Below are 19,869 nucleotides of genomic sequence, written 5' to 3'. Positions count from 1 at the left end.
AGCGCAACATAACGAGGAGAACGCGCGAGGGATAATGACGAGAAATTTAGCTCCGTTGATCTCCCGAAGGAGATGCACAAAGCGGAGGAGGCCCCGAGTAATTGCCACCGTATTAATTAACAACAAATTAACGTATGCAAACGAAGCGATTCGAAGAGCCGCGGATGAGACCGCGGAGGAATTTTAACGTGATTACGGGGAGCACGCGGAAAAGCACGATGGAACGTGAGATTACGCGCGATGGCGGAACGAGCTGAGGAAATTCTGAAAACGAGAAAACGAATAATAATCCGTGGGAGCGGTGGCAGAAGTACGCGAAAGAGAAAGACATAAATGGGGAGAGAGAGAGAGAGAGGGGGGAGAGGTGGGGGATCGTTTTAAATTACGCCACAGGGGCGCGCGTAATGTAATATAATAAACGTAATGTGACTGATTCACGCGGCCCTATTGCAGTATTAGCTTGATTATCAAACAATTATCGCGTTAAATATCGGGACCTCGTTACAATGGAGATTCAATTCATTAAGCGAACGAAACACAGTGCGCGCGCTGCGTTCTCGGGAGAAAAATCAATCGCTAATGGATTGCCGGAAGTTTTATCGGCGAATGTTTGCCGCGTTTCGAATCCGATAAAGATACAAGCGGGGATTACGGCATTGTCGTAGCCGTCGAGGAACGGAGGAGGCTAAAAAGAAAAAGCAAAGGGGAGACGCGGACGAGAGGAGGATGAGAGGAGGATTATCGGGAGAGGGAGAAAAAGCGCAGAAGTAACGACAAGGTACACGAACTGCGGCATGAATCTTTGGCACCGCTCACCAAGATACTACAACTACCACTATCACCGTTCTCCGGTCTCTCAAGAGAACCGAGGAGCTCTGAATTCTAACGACCGTTCTTGATTTACACGGTCTGTTCACGCCGCGCCAGCGTTCTTGATATAGTGGTATTCGAGGGTTCGCGCGCCAAGGCAACTTTTGTTCTCGCCAATGTCCACGAAGACGTTCCTCCTCACAGTGCGTCCGTGACGAATGCCGGCGATCTATGAGATGCAACGTGTTCCTCGCGGGAGAGATGCTCTCACGGCGAAGTAACGCCGTGACCGTGTATTTTAATAATAATTCAAATATGGAATAAAAGAGGCAATTTTTGCGCGGGAAAAGGAATTAGTTATTCCCACAGTTGGAAACTAGCTATCCATATAATACGTCTGAAATTTAGTTAGACCCAGTTTTTAGCCGTGGGAGGCCAATTCTGACGACTATAGTCGCGTACGGGGAAAAAAAAAGAAAGAATTAGTTCTCACAGATAAAACCAGATCTGGTACCTAAATTTCAGTTATATCATATGGATCCAGTTCTCTCAGCTGTTATTTAGCAGGAGCTGATTATTTTTTCCGTGTAGCACCGGGCAGTTTCAAATTATTTATCAAAGTGTTGCGTTGCGCACGAGCCCGTCGGAACGCTCTCACAGATTATTTCGCAGATTTCAAGGAAGTAAAGTACATATCGCGGCTTTACGATATAAATGAGAAAATGAAGGCGCGTCACGTCACAGCAACACGCGCGTCATGCAAAACGCGCCCCCAGAGCCCGTCTGCTTCTCTCTCTCTCTCTCTCTCTCTCAAAATACAGCGAGAGGACGAGCTATAGCCGCGGCTATAGCCGCAATTTCACATGATTACTATAATACATTGTTATTTGGCGTTATCGCGACACGACGCGCGGAATCGAATAGACTTACGGAGGGCAGTGTCCACGTTCTGCGTGACTGTATCGCAGAAATTGTGTTATGCAAATGGGCGCATTATGTAGTCGCGACACGGTTCGAACGAGAAGGAGCGGCGTCCTCGATCCAGCACGAAGGAGAGGATCGACCGCCGAATCCTGACGGACTGCGCGCGATTCGTGATTTATTCCACCTGTCCTCCCTCGCCTCGCCGCGCGTTTCACGATCACCGCGTGATCCCCACGGAGGATCTCTCGTCACGCCTCGCCGCCCGTCGCAGACGTCGATGATGTAGGAGAGTACGTAATAGACCCTCCGCTTCATTTCGCGAATATTATCTCTCTCTCTCTCTCTCTCTCTCTTTCGTGCGGCACGTAGTGCACGCGAGCGGGACAAAAATACGCGACGCGCCAACGCGAAGGTACGCGATGAAGTATCGTTCGCAAGGAGAATCCCGACGCGCGAGTTCCAAAGGCTTCGCGTGATTCACTCGAGCCGTTCTGGCCGAGCGAGTGGGTACTCATCATGTATATATGCAATACGAAGAGAAAGAGACAGAACCGGGTGAGTGAGTGAGTGAGTGAGTGAGTGAGTGAAAGAAAGAGAGAGAGAGAGAGAAGCGAGAGAAATACTCCACGGTAGCTAACGAGGTAAGTTGGAAAAGCCGAGTCGGTCTAGTATCTCAATACTTAACACACAGCACGAGGAGAGATTTAATGTGAAACGTTGGCAGCACGCGTGTTTCAATTATCGACTAATTATTTATATACTTAGACATTTACGTCGCGCATCATTCCGTATTAATATCTCTTCCGGTTTTACGAGATAGTTAAGTTTACCGTAGAAGGGGGAGGGGGATGTTATCGAGGATTCCGCCGCGGGCGAAATAATAATGCCGGCACGCAAATTTCCGATCTGCACAAATTAATTCCAACAGTACGAAAGTTGCGGGCGCGCTGTCTGAAAATGTGCAAATGAGACGATAATAAGCCTGTTTCAGCTGAACCAGTGTTGCACTGGAATTTCGTTCCTTTCCCCTTCACCGCGAGGTTATACACTTGTTTCGCCTTGAAGATAAAAAGTGCAATCTAATTCCTCTAAAACGAACAACCTAACAAGGCGAGAGATGAGTGATGCGAAATTGTCCGAGCCTGAGCTTAAGGATGTATTGCCCGTAAGTCAAAATAACGAAAACGTTACAAATTAATCTACACTACATTTAAAGGTACAGTAAAAGTTTGACAGTAATTTAGAGCCTGAATAAAAAATTATTCCACTTTAAGAGAGGTTGTAAGGTGAAATGAGTTTGATGAAAATCGACGAAACTTGCACTGCGCGTACGTTGAAAAAAAGATTTGGTAATAAATATTAAAACTTAGTGAATATTTGTTGACTAAATATTTGATTAATTGATTAACTTGATAAATATTTGATTACTGCAATCAAATAATTTAGTTCCGTATATTAAATATATAATATATGAAACTACAGTACTGTATATGGAATTAAATTATTTGATTGCAATAATCAAATATTTGGTCGATAAATGTTCATTGAATTTTAGTACTTATTACCAAATTCTTCTTTCAGTGCACACATTGAAATATTATCTAACTTATTGTTCGTACAATTAAAAAAATGATTGATCATTCGAGAGTTAAGATATTTGTAATTAAAGTTGACACGTATAATTTGTATACGTGTAATCTTGAGAGTAGCGTGCTATTTTTAACTTCTAACACCTTCTAGACTAAAAATTAGATTTTTATGAAAAATTATTATGATATTAAATATTAATATGTAGATATTATACATAACTTTCAGAATTACTAACTATTTTAAAAATGCAGCGGTATAAAGTTCATAACTTATAATAAAACTCGAAACACATATAAATATGCACATATTTAAATACTTATATACCTCTTTCCATTATTTTTGCATCTCTATTAGATCAACTGACGCATAAGTATATTATTAATAAGAAAAACAAAAAAATAATACTTTCGTACTTGTAATATTGTGTATATATGTCTACCTCGACTCCGTTTCGTAAATTAACATTTATTATTTAGATAGTGAAATAAATATATAGGAACGTAGTTTCGCTTGATACATACTAAATTTATAAATGGTCCCCTTGAGCCACTTCATATACGGCACTCATAGGCAATACATCCTTAATTTTATTGGTCCAAGTTATCCGTAAAGATTCTCAATATTAAAAAAAATTATCGAACGTCGAGTCTTGCGAAAACTCGCGCCACCTCATCGTTTTCGCCAAGGAAATATATTTACACGAAATACCACAGGACACAACGCTACATCTCTGCAGTACAGTTCTCCATCGATTCCGAAACACGCGGCAGATGGTTAGATGCGCGAGAGAGCAGAATCAAATGGCTCGTGCATAATAAACAACGATGCCGGAACAAATCGAATCCGATGCCGAGGATGCACGGCGCGACGCGGAGGGGGGAGATCGGGTATCAGCAGTTTTCTAAAAATCCAGAAACGCGCGAGGGGGGCGACCAGCAACACGTGTTCCGAATCCTGAAGGACCGCGTGATTCACTCGATTTACCGCGGCCCCGCGGGTATTCGTCGATGCAGCGGTCGACAGTCGCATAATAGGCAGGGATGGAAGCTGCGCGCATCGCGGCGAGTGCAACGACGATTCGTCTATCTTTACACGAGCTACGGCGGGTCGTTGACTAGCAAACCGGCCGAGGTCCCTGGCTTTTAGAACCGGCAGTCACGTTACGTTAACGCAATTTGCATGCATTATCTAACGCGTAACGAACGGTCCCGCGAAGAAGAAAAGAGAGAACGCTGTCGGAGTCGTTAACCCTCTCTCTCTCTCCCGTGATTCACTAACACGGCGCGTAAACTTTTCTCTTTTGCGTAACGCCGAATTACGGAGAGTTACGGGAAGTAGTAAAAAAGTTGTAAAAAGATAGGAAGAACAAATGACGCCGGATAAATTGATTGCGAATGTCGCGAGACTGTGTGACGCGCTCGTCGCGTTGAATCTCGAACGTTTCTCGCGAAGACTCTTCGGTTTTCCCGAGTAAACAAATTTTCGGGAAAAGCTGATTATATGTCAGAAACTAGTCGGTATCCACTGTTTGGGTTCCACCGGACGGTAACTGCCAGAAACGGCTGAGGAAATAAATCACGTTGAAAGACAAAACTAATTACTGACTATATTCTGGCTTATTTTCTATCAGGCTCGTTATTTCCGCTCGCTTCCGCCGTTCTCCACGAGCGATCGCGAATTAAGATGGCCCGTAGAGTGTCGGATTTTCAGTGACTATATAAGAGTCTACATAAGTTTATTTGCTGAAAAAAAAATACTTTCTTATAACTTAACTATCTAAGTAATAAATGTTAATTTTGAGCGCGAGAAAAATTAAGACAAACATACAATATTACAAATATGGAGATATTATTTATTTCTTATTTTTCTTATTAGTACTTTATTTATATGTTAGTTGAGCTAATAGAGATGCACACATAATAGAAAGAAATGTATAAATATTTAAATATGTGTATATGTACATATGTCACGGGTATTGCTGTAAATTGTGAATTTCTTATTGCTATATTTTGGCCTGAATGAAACTCCATCAGGTCCTTGTCCATTTCCTACGCAATATTGTTACAACTAATGAGAATGCATTAATGTTAGACGGTAACTGGGATGGATGCCTAGGAAAACAGCATACATTTCTACCAGGGCTTCGGTTACGAATATCTCAGCTTCCAAACAGTCAATTCGAAGTTTACAGACGTGCAGATAATACTTCCATCAATATGCGGCTAAAATTTAAAAGGAATTCCCGAGAAAATGATTTCACGGACCAACTACTTTAAGGTTACCGTTCATAAAGCTTGTTGTTCGCCGGAAACGTCTGGAACCCGTTACACATCCGGCGATTCATTCCCGGAATCGAATACCTGTACGCGCGATTTCCCTTTGGTCGATCTCGCCAACCGGATTCGATGGCTCTCGAGACGGCGCGCCCAAGCTTCTCCTCTCTCATTCGTGACCCTAAATTAGCTTAACCGCTCGACTTCGTACTTCGGGACTCGGCCTGGCATGAACTTCTTCGTCGGTCGAGTCCTCGAGACCGCGGCCGCCCCGTCGTAACAAGATATTCCTATCTCTCCCTCTCTCTTGCTCTTTCTCTGACCGTCGCGTTTGCGGTCGTGGACCGTCGGTTTGGCCATGGTGCCCGCGTTTGCTTGCAACTGCGGGATCCAGACCTTCGCGCGAGCATCTCACTATTCGGACCAAGTTCACTGTATTCCGGACGAGCGACTCTCGGGCTTGTTGATTTTGCCCGGCGCGACGGATCTCAAATACCGGGCTAACTGGCGTGGCGTCCGTCGAAGGTCGCCGGTCGCCGGAAAAATATCGATGCACTCGAACATTCCGGACCGTCCGGTAACCGATGCGATTGAACGAGCGAGACCCCATCCAAGTAGAAGTGTAACTAGTCGGTCCGAGTCAAAAGTTATTAGGTAGCTAGTTCGGGGTAGATTAAATTTTCTAGCTCTTTGCTAGTTCGTTACTAGTTGGTTTTTCACTAAAGTGTGGAATCTGTTTTATGAGCTAGTCATTGTCTAGCTATTTTCTTAGAAGACTTTTAATCTTGATTTGATTGAATTTGTACTAATGAAAGTATTACTTACATTTCATGTATTATTTGCGTATAAGTATTACTTGCAATTTAAGATTAAAAATCTTCTAAAAATATTATAATTATAATATTTATTAAATATAACATTTATAATACTTTTTCTTATATATATGAGAATATCTATTGCACCCATGAATCCGTTTGCGCGCCGGCAACTGGTTTCCGCTTTTTTTTTTTTAATTACCGCAATTTCGCCTAAAAAAACCTATTTGAGTTTCAATATTTTTCACTAAAAAGATACAATTCTCGCCGACAAACAACACCGGGCTATTCATCAAACGTAATTACTGCTCGATATCGTTCGTGCGTCATTCCATCGTATTTTTGCTAACGCGTTCCACCGCGCGAGCGTATATCGGGCTTCCTATTGTTTCCCCGTTCCATGTACCTCATAATATTCCGAGGGTTGTGAATAGATATCGATTCCCATAGGTCTCTCATTTTCCCGGACATTCTGCAAATCTCATAATTACTAAAATAACACGTGTCCTCCATCCGTTCTCTCAATTATTAAACGGGGTTGAGTAAGTAACGGAGAATCGGAACAGGAATTCGACGGTTCAACGGGAAGCTAAAAACGAACAGGTCAATACACAAAGCGTAGAATTCAATAAGGCGCAGGGAGGCCACCGGACGTCCGAGAGAGTGGAAACAAATTCTCCCGTCGTCCGTCATATACTTTCTGCGCGCTTCGATATCCGTATTTTTCAGATTCAGCGCGCGAAGGAACAAGCCGCCGGACGGCGTATGTGTGCTCGGGGCCGAGCCGAGTTTCCCCCGGATCTTCCTCGGTAACTGGTTCTCGCGGGAAATTATTTGCGCGATGAGAAGATGGATGATCCACGACAAGATCAGGTTACGTGGGATATAACTGCGCGGACGTGATCGATCGTGCGGAGGCCTCCCGGCGGACCGGTCGGACACGTTGCAGTTACAAGAAGGCCATTGTGTTGCGAAATCCGACGGCGAGCGCTCACGCGGAGGCCCAGTTTCGGAGATTTGGGTCACGTTCCTCTTGGCATCGGTTTCGACGTTCCGAATGGGCCGTCAATGAACGGGAATCGATCTAATAATAGCGCCGACCGGCGGCGAAGCGCTCTTCTAGGAACGAGAAAGAGATCGAAAAGGGCCGGGGTTGGCCACGGAGGAGAGGTACGGAGAAATCCTCGCGCGAGGAATTCCGCCTAGTTAGTGCCGGCGATCGTCGAATTTCGGAGGCAGATTAACGGGAGAGAACGAGAAAAATCCGGCGGAAAAATCAGCCGATTCCGTGGAATCGAGGAACGAGAAAGAGAGAGGGAAAAGGTGAATAACGAGTCGCTCTTAGAAGGACAGAGGGGAGCTCAATCAGCCGTCATTACGACGCGGTCGTCACGTGATAAGACTACCCCGGCGTACTTAATCACGGCCTCATCACGGCTCGTAGCCCTTAGCGGACTAAGCACTTCCCCGACTCCGGTATTTCGCAGTTAATACGTAATAAACGAGGCATTAGCGGGCGCAGCCTGTCATCTGGGAAATTAGCCGTTTCTCGTTGAAGCCGAAAAAAAAATGTCATCCAACTCGGTCGCCGAGTATAAGCGCGGAATTATAATTAAAACACGTTTCACGTATATGCGAGCGCATATTTTCCCTAATATTGAAATTTTTATCGGCCAATATATCCGTCCGCAATATCTCTCTCTCTCTCTCTCTCGTTCTTTTTATAAGCACCGGCGTCACGCAACGCGCGTGCGCGTGCGAGACCCGAAGAAATCGAGACCCGGCCGGTTATCGAGGCCGAGATAAACGAAGTTAATGAGCTAGTCCGCGGGAGAACAGAAGAGACCTTAACGAACTGCACGTGCGTATATGTGTGTGTACGCACGGCCGCAAAACACTTGACCGCTTCTCGCGGGGACGACACACGCGGCCTTTGTCTTTGCTTCCCGCCGACTGGATCGGCCATTGTTTCGCGGGCCAGCCATTGAGATTAGTTCCTTCGTTGTTGACAATGACTGATTGTGTTAGCCCGACTTGAAGGCGAAATTCGCGCATCGTTCTGGTCCGGCCGGCCACCATTAATGCCCCCCCCCCCTCCCCTACCCAACGATTTTACCGGAATAATTGATACATCGGCCCTCGACTAATGTCACCGGCAACGATACTTCGTCGCCCATTGTTTCTTCTCGCGCTCCTAGTCCCGCCATAAATCCTTCTTAACCGTCGGAAGTGCATTTAACTCGCGTGTTTATACACGAACTGGCTATCAACTCGGTAGAGTGGAGTAAACGAGAGAGAAATCGATATCATTCGCAGTCTCTTAAAATTTTCCCCCATTTTATCGTGTAAAACCCGTTCGGTGAAATGTATTATCGTAGACAATCGCGACTGCATTCCGCGTGCGGGGTGAGAGCGCGCGTTGCGTGTGCTCTCGCGTGTTACATAAGCGCATTTGCCGCAACGGAACGAAAGCGAACCGAGCGCGGCTGCCTTTCGCGAAAAATGCGTGGACGCACACAGAGGGATCTCCGCGACAGATGCGACTACCAGAATGCAAATTCGTTTAGAGAAGATACGCTAAATACACGTCGTCGCGAAGCAACGGCGAGGTCGCGGAGCGCGTCCTATGCGCGCACCGCCGTCGCGTTGACGGTTGCAGTGACCGTGGGAAGATGCTTGGATGTTAGGTAATTGAACAATTTCTCAGAAAATAGAGACATACAAGAGAGAGAGAGAGAGGGAGAGCAGCGCGTAGAAGCATCGAGAAGCGGAAAGCACGCAAGAACCTCGGCGCACGGGAAAACGCTCTCGGCGCGGCCTTCGCGAGCAATTAAACGTAACGGTGATGGCATCGGGTTCTCATTGGCGGTGTAATGTCGCAAGTACTACTAATTGGTGCGAGACGCAGCGTCGAATGCTCCGCTCGCTGCCTTCGCGGAAGCCGGCTGCAAGAAAATTACACGGGTAGGAATCAGTCAGCCCGATTCAATGCACCGTGCTCGACATTGCGCACGACAGCGTATTTGCGGACGCGGATATTGTTAGACGTGTAAACCGAAACGATAGGATATGTGTGTTCATTAGGGACGGATTTAAACCGAATGCTTCGATTATCGGGATTACGTCGCTTCGGATACGTCCATTCGGTCGAATGTCACATTTCGCTCGGCTGTAATTAGAATCTTAGCGGATTCAACGGCAATATCGGATAAGCGGATTGAATTAAACAAGACGCACTCGCTTGTGTTAGACGACGCCCGATGATTTTTTCGAACGAGTAGCTTTATCGTACACACATCGGGAGAAAAAATATCCAAATAATAAAAAATATTTCTTCGGTTGGTACGCAGAGAAAAAGATTTTTTTTTTAGTTTAGCGCACGTGTTTGTTTGACTTGGGTTTCCTTAATTTCGTAAAACGTATTTGTCTCAGTTAAAGAAATTTTATCAAATCCGAAGAAATCTTTTTCTCCGTATGCTAATAACAGTTTTACTAATACTAAAATATATAGATATTTTTTTGAGAAAATTTTTTTTGATGAGAGAATGACAGAATATACGTGTTTTTAAATTTATGGCTTTCCATAAAAGAGCAATTGTTTATGCTATATTTGAATAAAAGAATCTAAATTTAAGCGAATATGTTATTAGTACTTTTCGAATAAATATTTTTTATTTTTTAGGTTTTTTTTTCTATCAGTGTAAATAAAAGTGCGGAAAAAATGTTTTCTACGGAAAAATATTCTTCAGAGGCGCACCCTCAAAATTTCATTTCGCGCCGCTCCGTGGCGTTTAATCCTTCACCGAACGTTTAAATAAACGTTTTCCTCTTTGTCAAGAGGGATAGCCCTTTGGTCGCGGGATTATATTTAAAATGTATCGATTCAACGCGCACGAATGTGAAATACGCGCACAGTTATTTGCGCATTGGCTCGTTCATATGTGCTGCCTTTTCTCTCTCTCTCTCTCTCTCTCTCTCTCTCTGGCTTTTTTTTTCAGTATAGACAAAACCACGAGTTCGGGTCAGCGGTGTCGGCTCGTTAGTCGAGCAGTAATACTCCATACGACGTAACGCAATCGGCTGTTGAGAGCGGAACGATAGATGAACATCATTGGGAGCGAGTCGGCGGGCCGTAAGAAAAAAAAAATACAGAAAGAGAGAGAGAGAGAGAGAGTGAGAAAGAGACAGAGATCGGTAATGCAACGATGATCAATGCAACAACGCAACGACCATGCACAAGCGCGCGCGCACAGCCGCAAATGACATCAAGATAATTTTCCAGCTCGAAAATCACGGAGCCGAGGCAGTCCACCGTGAACGCAACGTGCCGCTGACACTTCAACAAGTGGATACAACACGGGCGCACGTGTCGCCGACAGTTTCGGCCGCGTGTGTACGTGTATGTGCATGTGTGTGTGTATATCGCGTGTACACGCGCTATATAACGCGAGACGCGAAATAGGGATAAAAGTGCCGCATCGCGCGATGGAGAGAGAGAGAGAGAGAGAATGCAAGTTCGTCGAACCGCGGTCGTGAAAAGTCAGGGCCGTTGATGCAAATGCGGCGACGGTGGCGGCTTAAACCGCGCGTTTAAATATTTTTAGTCGCCACCCACGCGGGGCCTCTCCGAGGCGAGCGGCGATGCACGGACGATGTTGGTTACGCGTCGGCTGTTAGCGTTATTAGCATCATTGTTGCGCGTTGTATATCTCGGTTACACACACAGACTCGCATGCGAGTTCCAAGGCGGCCGCGAGGAAAAGCGAGAGGATACATTAGCGGCGCGACGGCAACTCGGAGACTTCGTTACAGCGCGATATCAGATTGGCATCGTTTCAAGCCCGGGCTTTTGAGAGCTCCTTTCGCTGCAGCTTCCGCTAATCCCGTTCGAAAATTGACGATCCACCGTGATCGCGCGCGCGCGCCTCACCCTCGGATCGGCGATTATCGCTCGTCACTCGACGGCCGTGTCGAAATTTTCAAGCGCGCCTTCCAGCCGGAACGAAACGCGCTCCTCGGTAAAAAGAGCCGGCGCGAGAGGCTTTTTCACGGGGGAGTTTTTCGCGGAGTGATTCATCATCCCGTGAGTCTGGGAATCGTTAGCAACGCTCGTTGAGGAAAACACTCGTGGCTCACCGAATCAAATATTATTGATGTATACACACGCACACACACAAGCCGAGTGTCAGAATTCGACGTGTCCAGCCGCGGGAGCCTGGATAATCGCGCGTGGCGAGACGCGGATAGGCCTGATCGGGCAGAGAATCCGAGGAAAAAACGCGCGAAGAAACGCGTGGAGAAAGATCGCGAGGTAGCTGGGGAAGGAGCACGGGCTTGGAGAGAGAGAGAGAGAGAGAGAGGAACCGTGGGCGCGAAACGAACGCTGAGAGAAAGACGAAGAGACCCGTTACGGTGACCGTGTTGCATCGCATTAACCAGTCGACCGAGTGATCCTGATCCGATCTCTCACCGTAATGCCCTCCTTCCGCTACCCTCGACGAGCAACGATCGCAATGGCAATCTGCCCGTAATGATCACGGTTGTTACGCGCTTTTTAATTACGACTCACGACGTATCATTTTCAACGACGCCGGAGATTTTTCAAGATATATCGCCCACAATTCAGAGTAATGAGAAAATTATGAAAAAATTACAAACCGATCTACATTGCGGTTAAAAATAACACCAAAAGTTTGACAGTAACCCAGAGCTTGGATCAAGAGTCCGTCACGAAAAATACAGCACTGGACAATACGTTCTTAGGATCCAGCGAAACAATTCGCTGGAATTTCGCGCGCGAACAGCCGTCCGCGCAGACGCAATTTGCGTGCGCGATTCGTTCGCCATTCGCTCACTCGCGACCCAGTAGTTTTTATAATTACGTATGGCCGAGCGTACTTTAATTAGTTGCGACGGGCAACGAGCCGCGGGCAAGAAACGAGCAGAGCTCGCCTGAAATTTAGTTCAATTATTATAATCGTTTGCTTGCGTACGGACGATTTATCCGCGATTGTATAATTATTTCGGGACCGTAATGAGGCGACGCGTTAATTAGGCTTTATTTCACCATTATCGCGCTCGCGCGTCGATGTTCATCGGGATAATTAGGTATTTTATTATTCTAGGAATTAAAAGCGACGCTGTGTGTACGCCGCGAACAGGTACACGTCGAATCGATAAATCCGCGCGTTAAAATCTGCTCGTGGGACGAGTGTGATGAACGTTTTATCTCGATTCCTCAAACGGGAGAGAGAGAGGGAGACTAACTTCCGGTTAAACGACTATCGGATCTACCGATAATCCGGAATTCCTTCGCACCTGCGTGAACGCGGAGTTCTGTTTGCGCATAAAGTACATAACGTACGTTTAATAACCGACGCGCATGCTTTATCGCTGTTCAGCAACAATCGTAGCCCGTCCACTTTTGCGACGGTTCTCTCGCCGCGCGTTCGCATTCTATCGCGCGACGTGAATTGGCGAGGGGAATGCTCGCGCAGACTCTAAGCATTCTCTCTTGCAATTTTTACGACGTTAACGTCGCGAGAACGAGGAAAAGGGCATTCCGCGCGTTCCGGAAATCTACGAAGGTCAACGGCGCGACGTCGCGCGACCCTCCGAGAGTGTTCTAACCGGTGCGTCAGCGAGTTTCGAAATTTCAGACATCCGAGACACGAGATCGGCGAAGGGGGACCTTCCTTCGCGTATCCTGCTCGTTGATCCATCAAAGATATGCTTTGCAAAGGTCTTATCAAATAACCCGACCGCGCGCGTAAAGAGATACCCCGGCGTTACATAAACGAGTTATCGATCGATGCCGCATCTACCTATCGCACCCGCTGCAACCCCTTTTGTCCGTTTTGAGGTGTATTAATTAAAGGCTGCCGTGTAAGATTGATAGCGTTGAATAATCCAAGATCGCAAGAATGCGATACAGAGAAAATGGAGAAAGCGGCGATCTCGACATTCACGAGACTTACGCTCGTATTAATAATCGTTGCTTGAAACTTGCCCCACGTGAGATACTCAGATCCGAGTTCAAAGTTAGATTTAGATTTCCCAGTTAAATTTCACGATGCACGTGACATTATATTAATCGCAATTCAACTGAAAAATTCAGATCCAATTCCGAAATCAGATTTGAGTGGTCTCATTTGAGACGAGTTTTAAGCGACAACTATTAATACAAGCCTTAGACTTGTTAATCGTGCATTCAGAGAAAAATATAATAAAGCGAGTGGTAATCATACGAATTTTGTATGTAGAATTGATTGATTGGTTTACTTATTTATCCAATTAACGGGAATAAAACCCTTTGGTGTACAAATAATTTTTAACTATATACTCAGAAAAAATATATAAATATGTGTTAATTATAAAGATAACAGCTATACGAATTTTGTGTATAAAATTAATGCATATAGTTTAATAAACTTTTTTATAAATCAAATTATTAAATTTTAAATTTCGACACACTTGGCTGTGTCCTTGCTTTCGTTAAATTTGTCCAGTGTCCAGCATAATAAAATACTTGACATACTTGGAAATCTACGATGTATCGTTGGCCGTGTCCTGGCGTCCTCCGTCCTGATTGCTTCGGATACTCCATCGTGACGCAGGCACTGACACTGACATTGACACTCGCGTAGATACGACTCGATCGGAGAAACACGTGTGAATTAACGCGAAGCCCGACGAGAGCCCGGCTCAATATTTCAATAGCAGACGAAATATTTTAATCACACGACAGGATTTGTCAACAATGTGTCGATACACGTACTCGGCGTCGCAGTACGTGTGTTGCTTGTCGGCTCGAGACGTAATGACGCGGGCACGGACAAGCATGCGACGCGCGAGAATACCAAAACAATTGGCACCGCAGAAAAGGGCCAAGTCATTTACTGCCAATCAACAACCGTCGTCGACCGCCGATCGGTAACGAATATATTCGGTGGCCGCGAAATCACGACAATCGACGTTCTCAAACTATTTTGGACAAGTGATTGTTTACAAATTGGACTGAATATCACTCATCAGGTGGATGGTATAACTAATGCTGAATTTCCGATTAAATCATACTTTCTCGTGCGGGACTATTTTCTAATGCCTGGCCACGATGACAATCAGAATGGAATAGGACGCTGGACGCGGTGATAGCTGGCACTAATCTGTGTATTGCAAGTTTTCTTTCTCGTCTCGCAAATGCGCAAGTGAAGAAAACAAAGAGTTTTACAATTGAGACACCGTATATTCCGACAGATTCGTATTTTTTCAAATATCTATATGTTACGAGTCAATTTTAATATTCGTGAAATTTTCTTACATGGAAAGAAAAATGCTGTTGAATCAATAAAATTTCCAACAGTAGCGTAATTAGAGTTAATCTTCTTGATTCAACAGTATTTTTTTTCTGTATACATTATATAAATCACTGAATAAACGAAATAATTATAATAAACAAACGGAAATAATTATAATAAAAATAATAAACCAACAGGCAATTTAGAGTCAAACGCCGAAATTAAGGTGCGAAAATGATTAATACATGTAAACTAAATTTAATTTTCATTAATTATATAAATCGTACATTTCGGTCTTTTCTTTGGACCATCCTCAGTGAATTACAAAGTCAAGAAATAAATTATGAACTAGACGATGCGCAAGGAAACTAAAAAACGTTGCATGTACGTACACTAACCGTTGCGAAGTGCGTGACACATTGCTGGATACCGGTTTGGTCTATACAACAGCTATTACTCCGTGTATTGATCGACGTTTTTTAGTTTCCTTGCGCACTGACCACTTCCTTCATAATTTAGATTTCGACTTTGTAATTCGCTGAGGATTGCCCAAAGAAGGGACTGAAATATATGATTTATATAATTAATGAAGATTAAATGTAACCGATATTTATCAATTTCGCCCGAATTTCGGCGTTTGACTCTAAATTTTCTGTTTGTTTAGATTATTTCTTTTATTTAGTAATCGCATATCAAGAACCTTAGACATCAAAATGTTACGTGAAATTAAATAAATTATTCTGTAGCGATATAATTTCCTAAAATATCCTTTGCGTACACCCTTCTGCTTTCTTACGGACGCATTAGCCCACGCGCGCGATAAAAACGCAGCGTCCGTTTTGTACATTTGTCAAGCGCATGTCCTAGCCATGTTTTAAGATACATTCGACAACAGGAGCGAGAAGATGGGAAATAAATCACGACATACCTGAATGTCCACCAGATGTTGAAGCACATCGTGTTCAGCCAGAAGAAGGCAGCCAGGAAGAAGAAATGCGCCATGATCGCTGAAACATAACAAGAAAACAGGCTTCGTTATTGGTGGCTTTGCGAATACTTAAAGCAGTTTGAAGAGAGGAGCTTTACTCCGTAAAGGCATTATGCTATGTCAGGAAACTTTTCACTTCGTTAGTCGCAAATACCGACGAGTTCTAATGATGCCGGCTAAAAAGGAAGCGAAAATCAGATATTCCTACATGGCGTCGAGTATTTCTTCCCGAGCGCATCTACTTGAATTTCTTGCAGTCGGACCTTTCACCCGCACACCGCGCACGGATAACAATGGCAAAATCTCGCATTGTTTCGACACTCGTAAATCCGGTGGCAAGCACCGATCCCTCTTTAATCATTTATCCCGACTCCTAACAGATTCCAGACACTTTGTAACGGGTAAACGAGCTCGCCGAACAAAGACCGCACCGTTGGTTTTCCGTACCTCGACGCTTTCTTAAAGATTCATAAACTGGTGCAAGCGGAGAAGGGCGAATTTCGAGGGTGCGACATGCAAAGGGCCAGAGAGACGAAGGCATAAGCCTTTGTAAGGATCCGTTTGAAAAGTCGCCAAGAGGGGGTGCGACCGTTGGTGTCTATAAATTTTTGAGAGTGTCGCCCGCATTCATCCTTCGAATCCGTGCGCGCGCTCTTAATGAAGACGAGAATTACGAGTGGAGTGATTATTCTTGCCAAGTGTGTGTCGAAGGAACGTTTCATTCCGCGAGGTCGACACTCAACGTTCTCCTTTGTGGAAATTAAAAATGCAAATCGCAACATAATACATACGAACATGTATTGACGAAGAAACATCGTAAAAATTTGATTTTCTATACTGTCGTAAATAAAACTATTTTATAAGATCGAGATAATCACACCTTCTAACAAATGACAAAAGATTCTCATATCCTTCCTCCTTCCTGACCTTTGATAGCCCTTTAATTCATATCGATCGTAAGCTATGCCACACGTTACATCGCATAAAAATGCGGAAGCGTGCCAAATTACAAAAACATGCCCGGCTGGAAAGGTCCGACGGCGAGAGGAATGAAATATCGTTTCAATATGCGTGGCTCGCGTATTGATAAATTTTTAACGGCATCGCGCGTGCTTGCCCTTAGAATTCGAACAATGAGCGAGCGACAACGCAAGCCACCGTCGAGAGAGTCGAAGCATTAATTTCTGAAAACGCCAATCGACAAGCCGCGCATAAGTGGTGATGGTAACAAATGTGAGCGTGCTAACACGTTCGTTCAGGACGTGTCAAACGTTCTTTACAAACAGGTATTACACTCTTAATAAGCGCGAGTGTGCGAACGGTATGCAATATGCACCATCGACTCTCTTTCTCTCTCATCTACCGTGTAACGCGGAATTTATGCTGCAATTAAAACAATTGCGATCGTTGATCGTTACATTACGGCATGTAACGATGGAAACGTTTAATCTTTCACAGTTTAATTAAGCATGCAGTGCATTTCGCAAAACGTGAAATATTCACGGTGAAATTGGTTTATAATAAAATTCATATATATATATATATATATATATATATATATATATATATACACATATACACACACCCATATGTATATATATTTACATATATTTGCGCGCGAATTTTTCTACTCTTCTCTATTTTTCTCTTTAAACGGAGTAAAATTTGGAAACACCTACTGCGCGAGAGCAAGGATCTATTATTAATTATACAGCCGCGCTCTGTTGGATACGCGTTACGCTATGCGACTTCAATCAATTCGACAATTTATGCAATCGTAGTTATCTAGTCACAAATATAAACGCGATAAACGCCTCAGCGGAAAATGGTAAACGCACTCGGATTCCTTGCGGTAATATCGATTTATCGCTGTATTCGCCGGCACTTTTCGTTTGCGCAACGCGCATATATCACAGCGGGCACGTAAGAGCGCGCCGCGTGTGCTGAAGGATCGGCGGAGGAATGACGCATGAGAAATCGTTGTAACCGACCGGGATGCCTTGTGCGCATTCACTTCGTCCTTATGCGCCGTGAATTACGCCCGTATCGCGCGGGACAAACGCGCAATTAGAGGACTTCTTCGCGCTCACACCGGAAAGTATGAATAATCGCGCGACGAGTGTGACTCACCGTTATCTATCTGTTCAATCTCGAGCCTCTCCATTCATTCAGTCACGATTATTTTAATGGAAAGCAAGAAGAGAGGAGAGGAAAGACACAGACGGTGATAAATCGCGACGTAAACACGTCTAACCGAGTGTGTGCCGCGGGTTCAATTAACTTTTACTTTGTGCCGGCGCGCCGTGTGTACACGCCGGAAGAATTCATATCGCTAATGGAGGCGACCTGCGCGCGCGTGCGGGGATCACGATTTTAACGATTGATCGATGGATCCGTCCCGACGATTTATGGCTGCGGGATATCGCGCGTTCCCGCGCAACCGTCGAGTGTTTACGCGAAAGAGAAACTTTCGCGCGCACTCGACGACGACACTCGGCGATTAACGGAATAGAAAGTGCACACGCGTTACGGCGATCGATCCGCTCGTCGCCGGTGTGTGGTTATAATTAGGGGAACCTGGGACAAAACGGGATCGCGGAGTAAGACGGGAAAATATATGGAAATAACTAGGCACTCTCTAAAGTGCAATCAGTGTGTAATTAATGACTATTGACTGAGAAGCGGTCGATGGTCACTGATGACCACAGTCATAAGAATAGCCTTTTCAAGTCAGTAAAACATCGCTGAAAAAGTCTATCAACACTCGGGGAAACGTTCCGCTGGTTCAGAATGCCGGCTGGAATTCTAAAAATGTCACAGGTAAAATGTATCGCTATTTCCTGTATCCGCTAGACTATAGTCTTTAGCGTGTATAATTTACAGCAGCGGCATTCCAGCAATACGTGCAGGAAAATTTTATGCTCTGCTACCAATTTTTAATAAGAAGCGTGACTGGCTTTAATCTGGATGGGTCCCACAGAGAGACTTTCTTGCTAAATTAGACAAATAGCCCGAATAAAAATTCTGCCTCTGTCACGTACATTGATTACACATGTGATAGATACACATGTGACTATGAAATATTTGCCAGTCATTTATCCGTCTTAGCTAATTTCTCGTATCTAGATAATTTTCGCTACGACCATTTTTTTCAACGAATAGCAGCGACTGTTTCTATCAAGCAAACGTGTGTCTGGGAGGTGTTTCGAGAGCGAAACCACCGCCGTATCGTTGAAACACACAAGTGCGTCCCGAAAGGAGAAATCGCTCGACGAGATGAGCGCGTCCAGGCCGCGAGGCGCGCGCGAGGAGAAACGATAAACTTGCATTTGGCTAAATCCCAGGGAGATCACTTTCGCCGGGACGCGAGGGCTTTAGCCGGTAAGTAAAACGCAGTGTCCGTCCGGCGCGAAACGTGGACTAACGATTCGCAATTACACAGAATCGCCCGCGCCGACGCGAAGTCACCCCCGAAGTGAGATTAACGCGCGCGTTATACACGCTAAAAGGGTGGGTGGGGAGGGTGGAAATCGTCAAATAATTCTTCTCGCCGGGAGGTTTCGCGCGCCCGACGGCATTTATCGCGCGATCCGACCGCGCGGAAATAATTAAATTTCTAAAACTAATTACGGCTCGTTGCAATTATAACTCGGACGACATTCATCCGCGAATCGCCGAGAGCGCCTGAACCACCCGTTCACGCACCCTCTTTCTCGTTCTCGACCCGAAGGGGTCAGAGGGGACGGGAGCGACGAACCGTTTCGGTATCCCTTTCTCACCGCCACCCTTCATCGGCTAAATCCACCGGCAACGTGTTTCGGACGGCAGGGCGGGTCGTGTTTGCGCGTTGTGTGTTCTCCATTTTCCACGCCCGGTAGGACTTGCCGCGCGCGGAAGGTTCTTTTGTTGGAATTAGCGCCGGAGGAGTCGACCGGTCGGTCGGTCGGTCCGAACGACCAGAGGAAAAAAGGAGAGGACGAGACACGGAGGAAAATCGCGCAGAAGGGCTGGCGATGTTTAGAAGTACAACGCGCGCTGCTTGTTTTCGCATTCGTCATGATTTATGCCGTCGAGAGAGAACGGCGTCGCGCAGGCTTGCTCGGCGCATAAGGTGGAGAGAAGGTCGGGACTGGATAAAAAGACGATCCTTCACTGGGGGGGGGGGGGGGGGG

The 19,869-nt window shown here is 45.3% G+C and overlaps 1 protein-coding gene across 1 annotated transcript in view; it reads right to left on the bottom strand.

The window, feature by feature from the left end:
- The window catches only part of LOC106746560 (probable G-protein coupled receptor Mth-like 1), a 166,041-nt gene that overhangs the window by 87,824 nt on the left and 58,348 nt on the right, over positions 1-19,869 (bottom strand). The window contains exon 4 of the mRNA XM_014623277.1: positions 15,638-15,716. Within this exon, the coding sequence (XP_014478763.1) occupies positions 15,638-15,716 (79 nt within the window). The remainder of the gene's footprint in view (positions 1-15,637; positions 15,717-19,869) is intronic.

The sequence above is a fragment of the Dinoponera quadriceps genome, unplaced genomic scaffold (genome assembly GCF_001313825.1).
Source record: "Dinoponera quadriceps isolate SergipeBrazil2010 unplaced genomic scaffold, ASM131382v1 scaffold1573, whole genome shotgun sequence".
NCBI classification, from domain to species: domain Eukaryota; kingdom Metazoa; phylum Arthropoda; class Insecta; order Hymenoptera; family Formicidae; genus Dinoponera; species Dinoponera quadriceps.
Note: the sequence above shows the minus strand (reverse complement) of the source record. Positions and strands in the feature narration are given on the sequence as shown.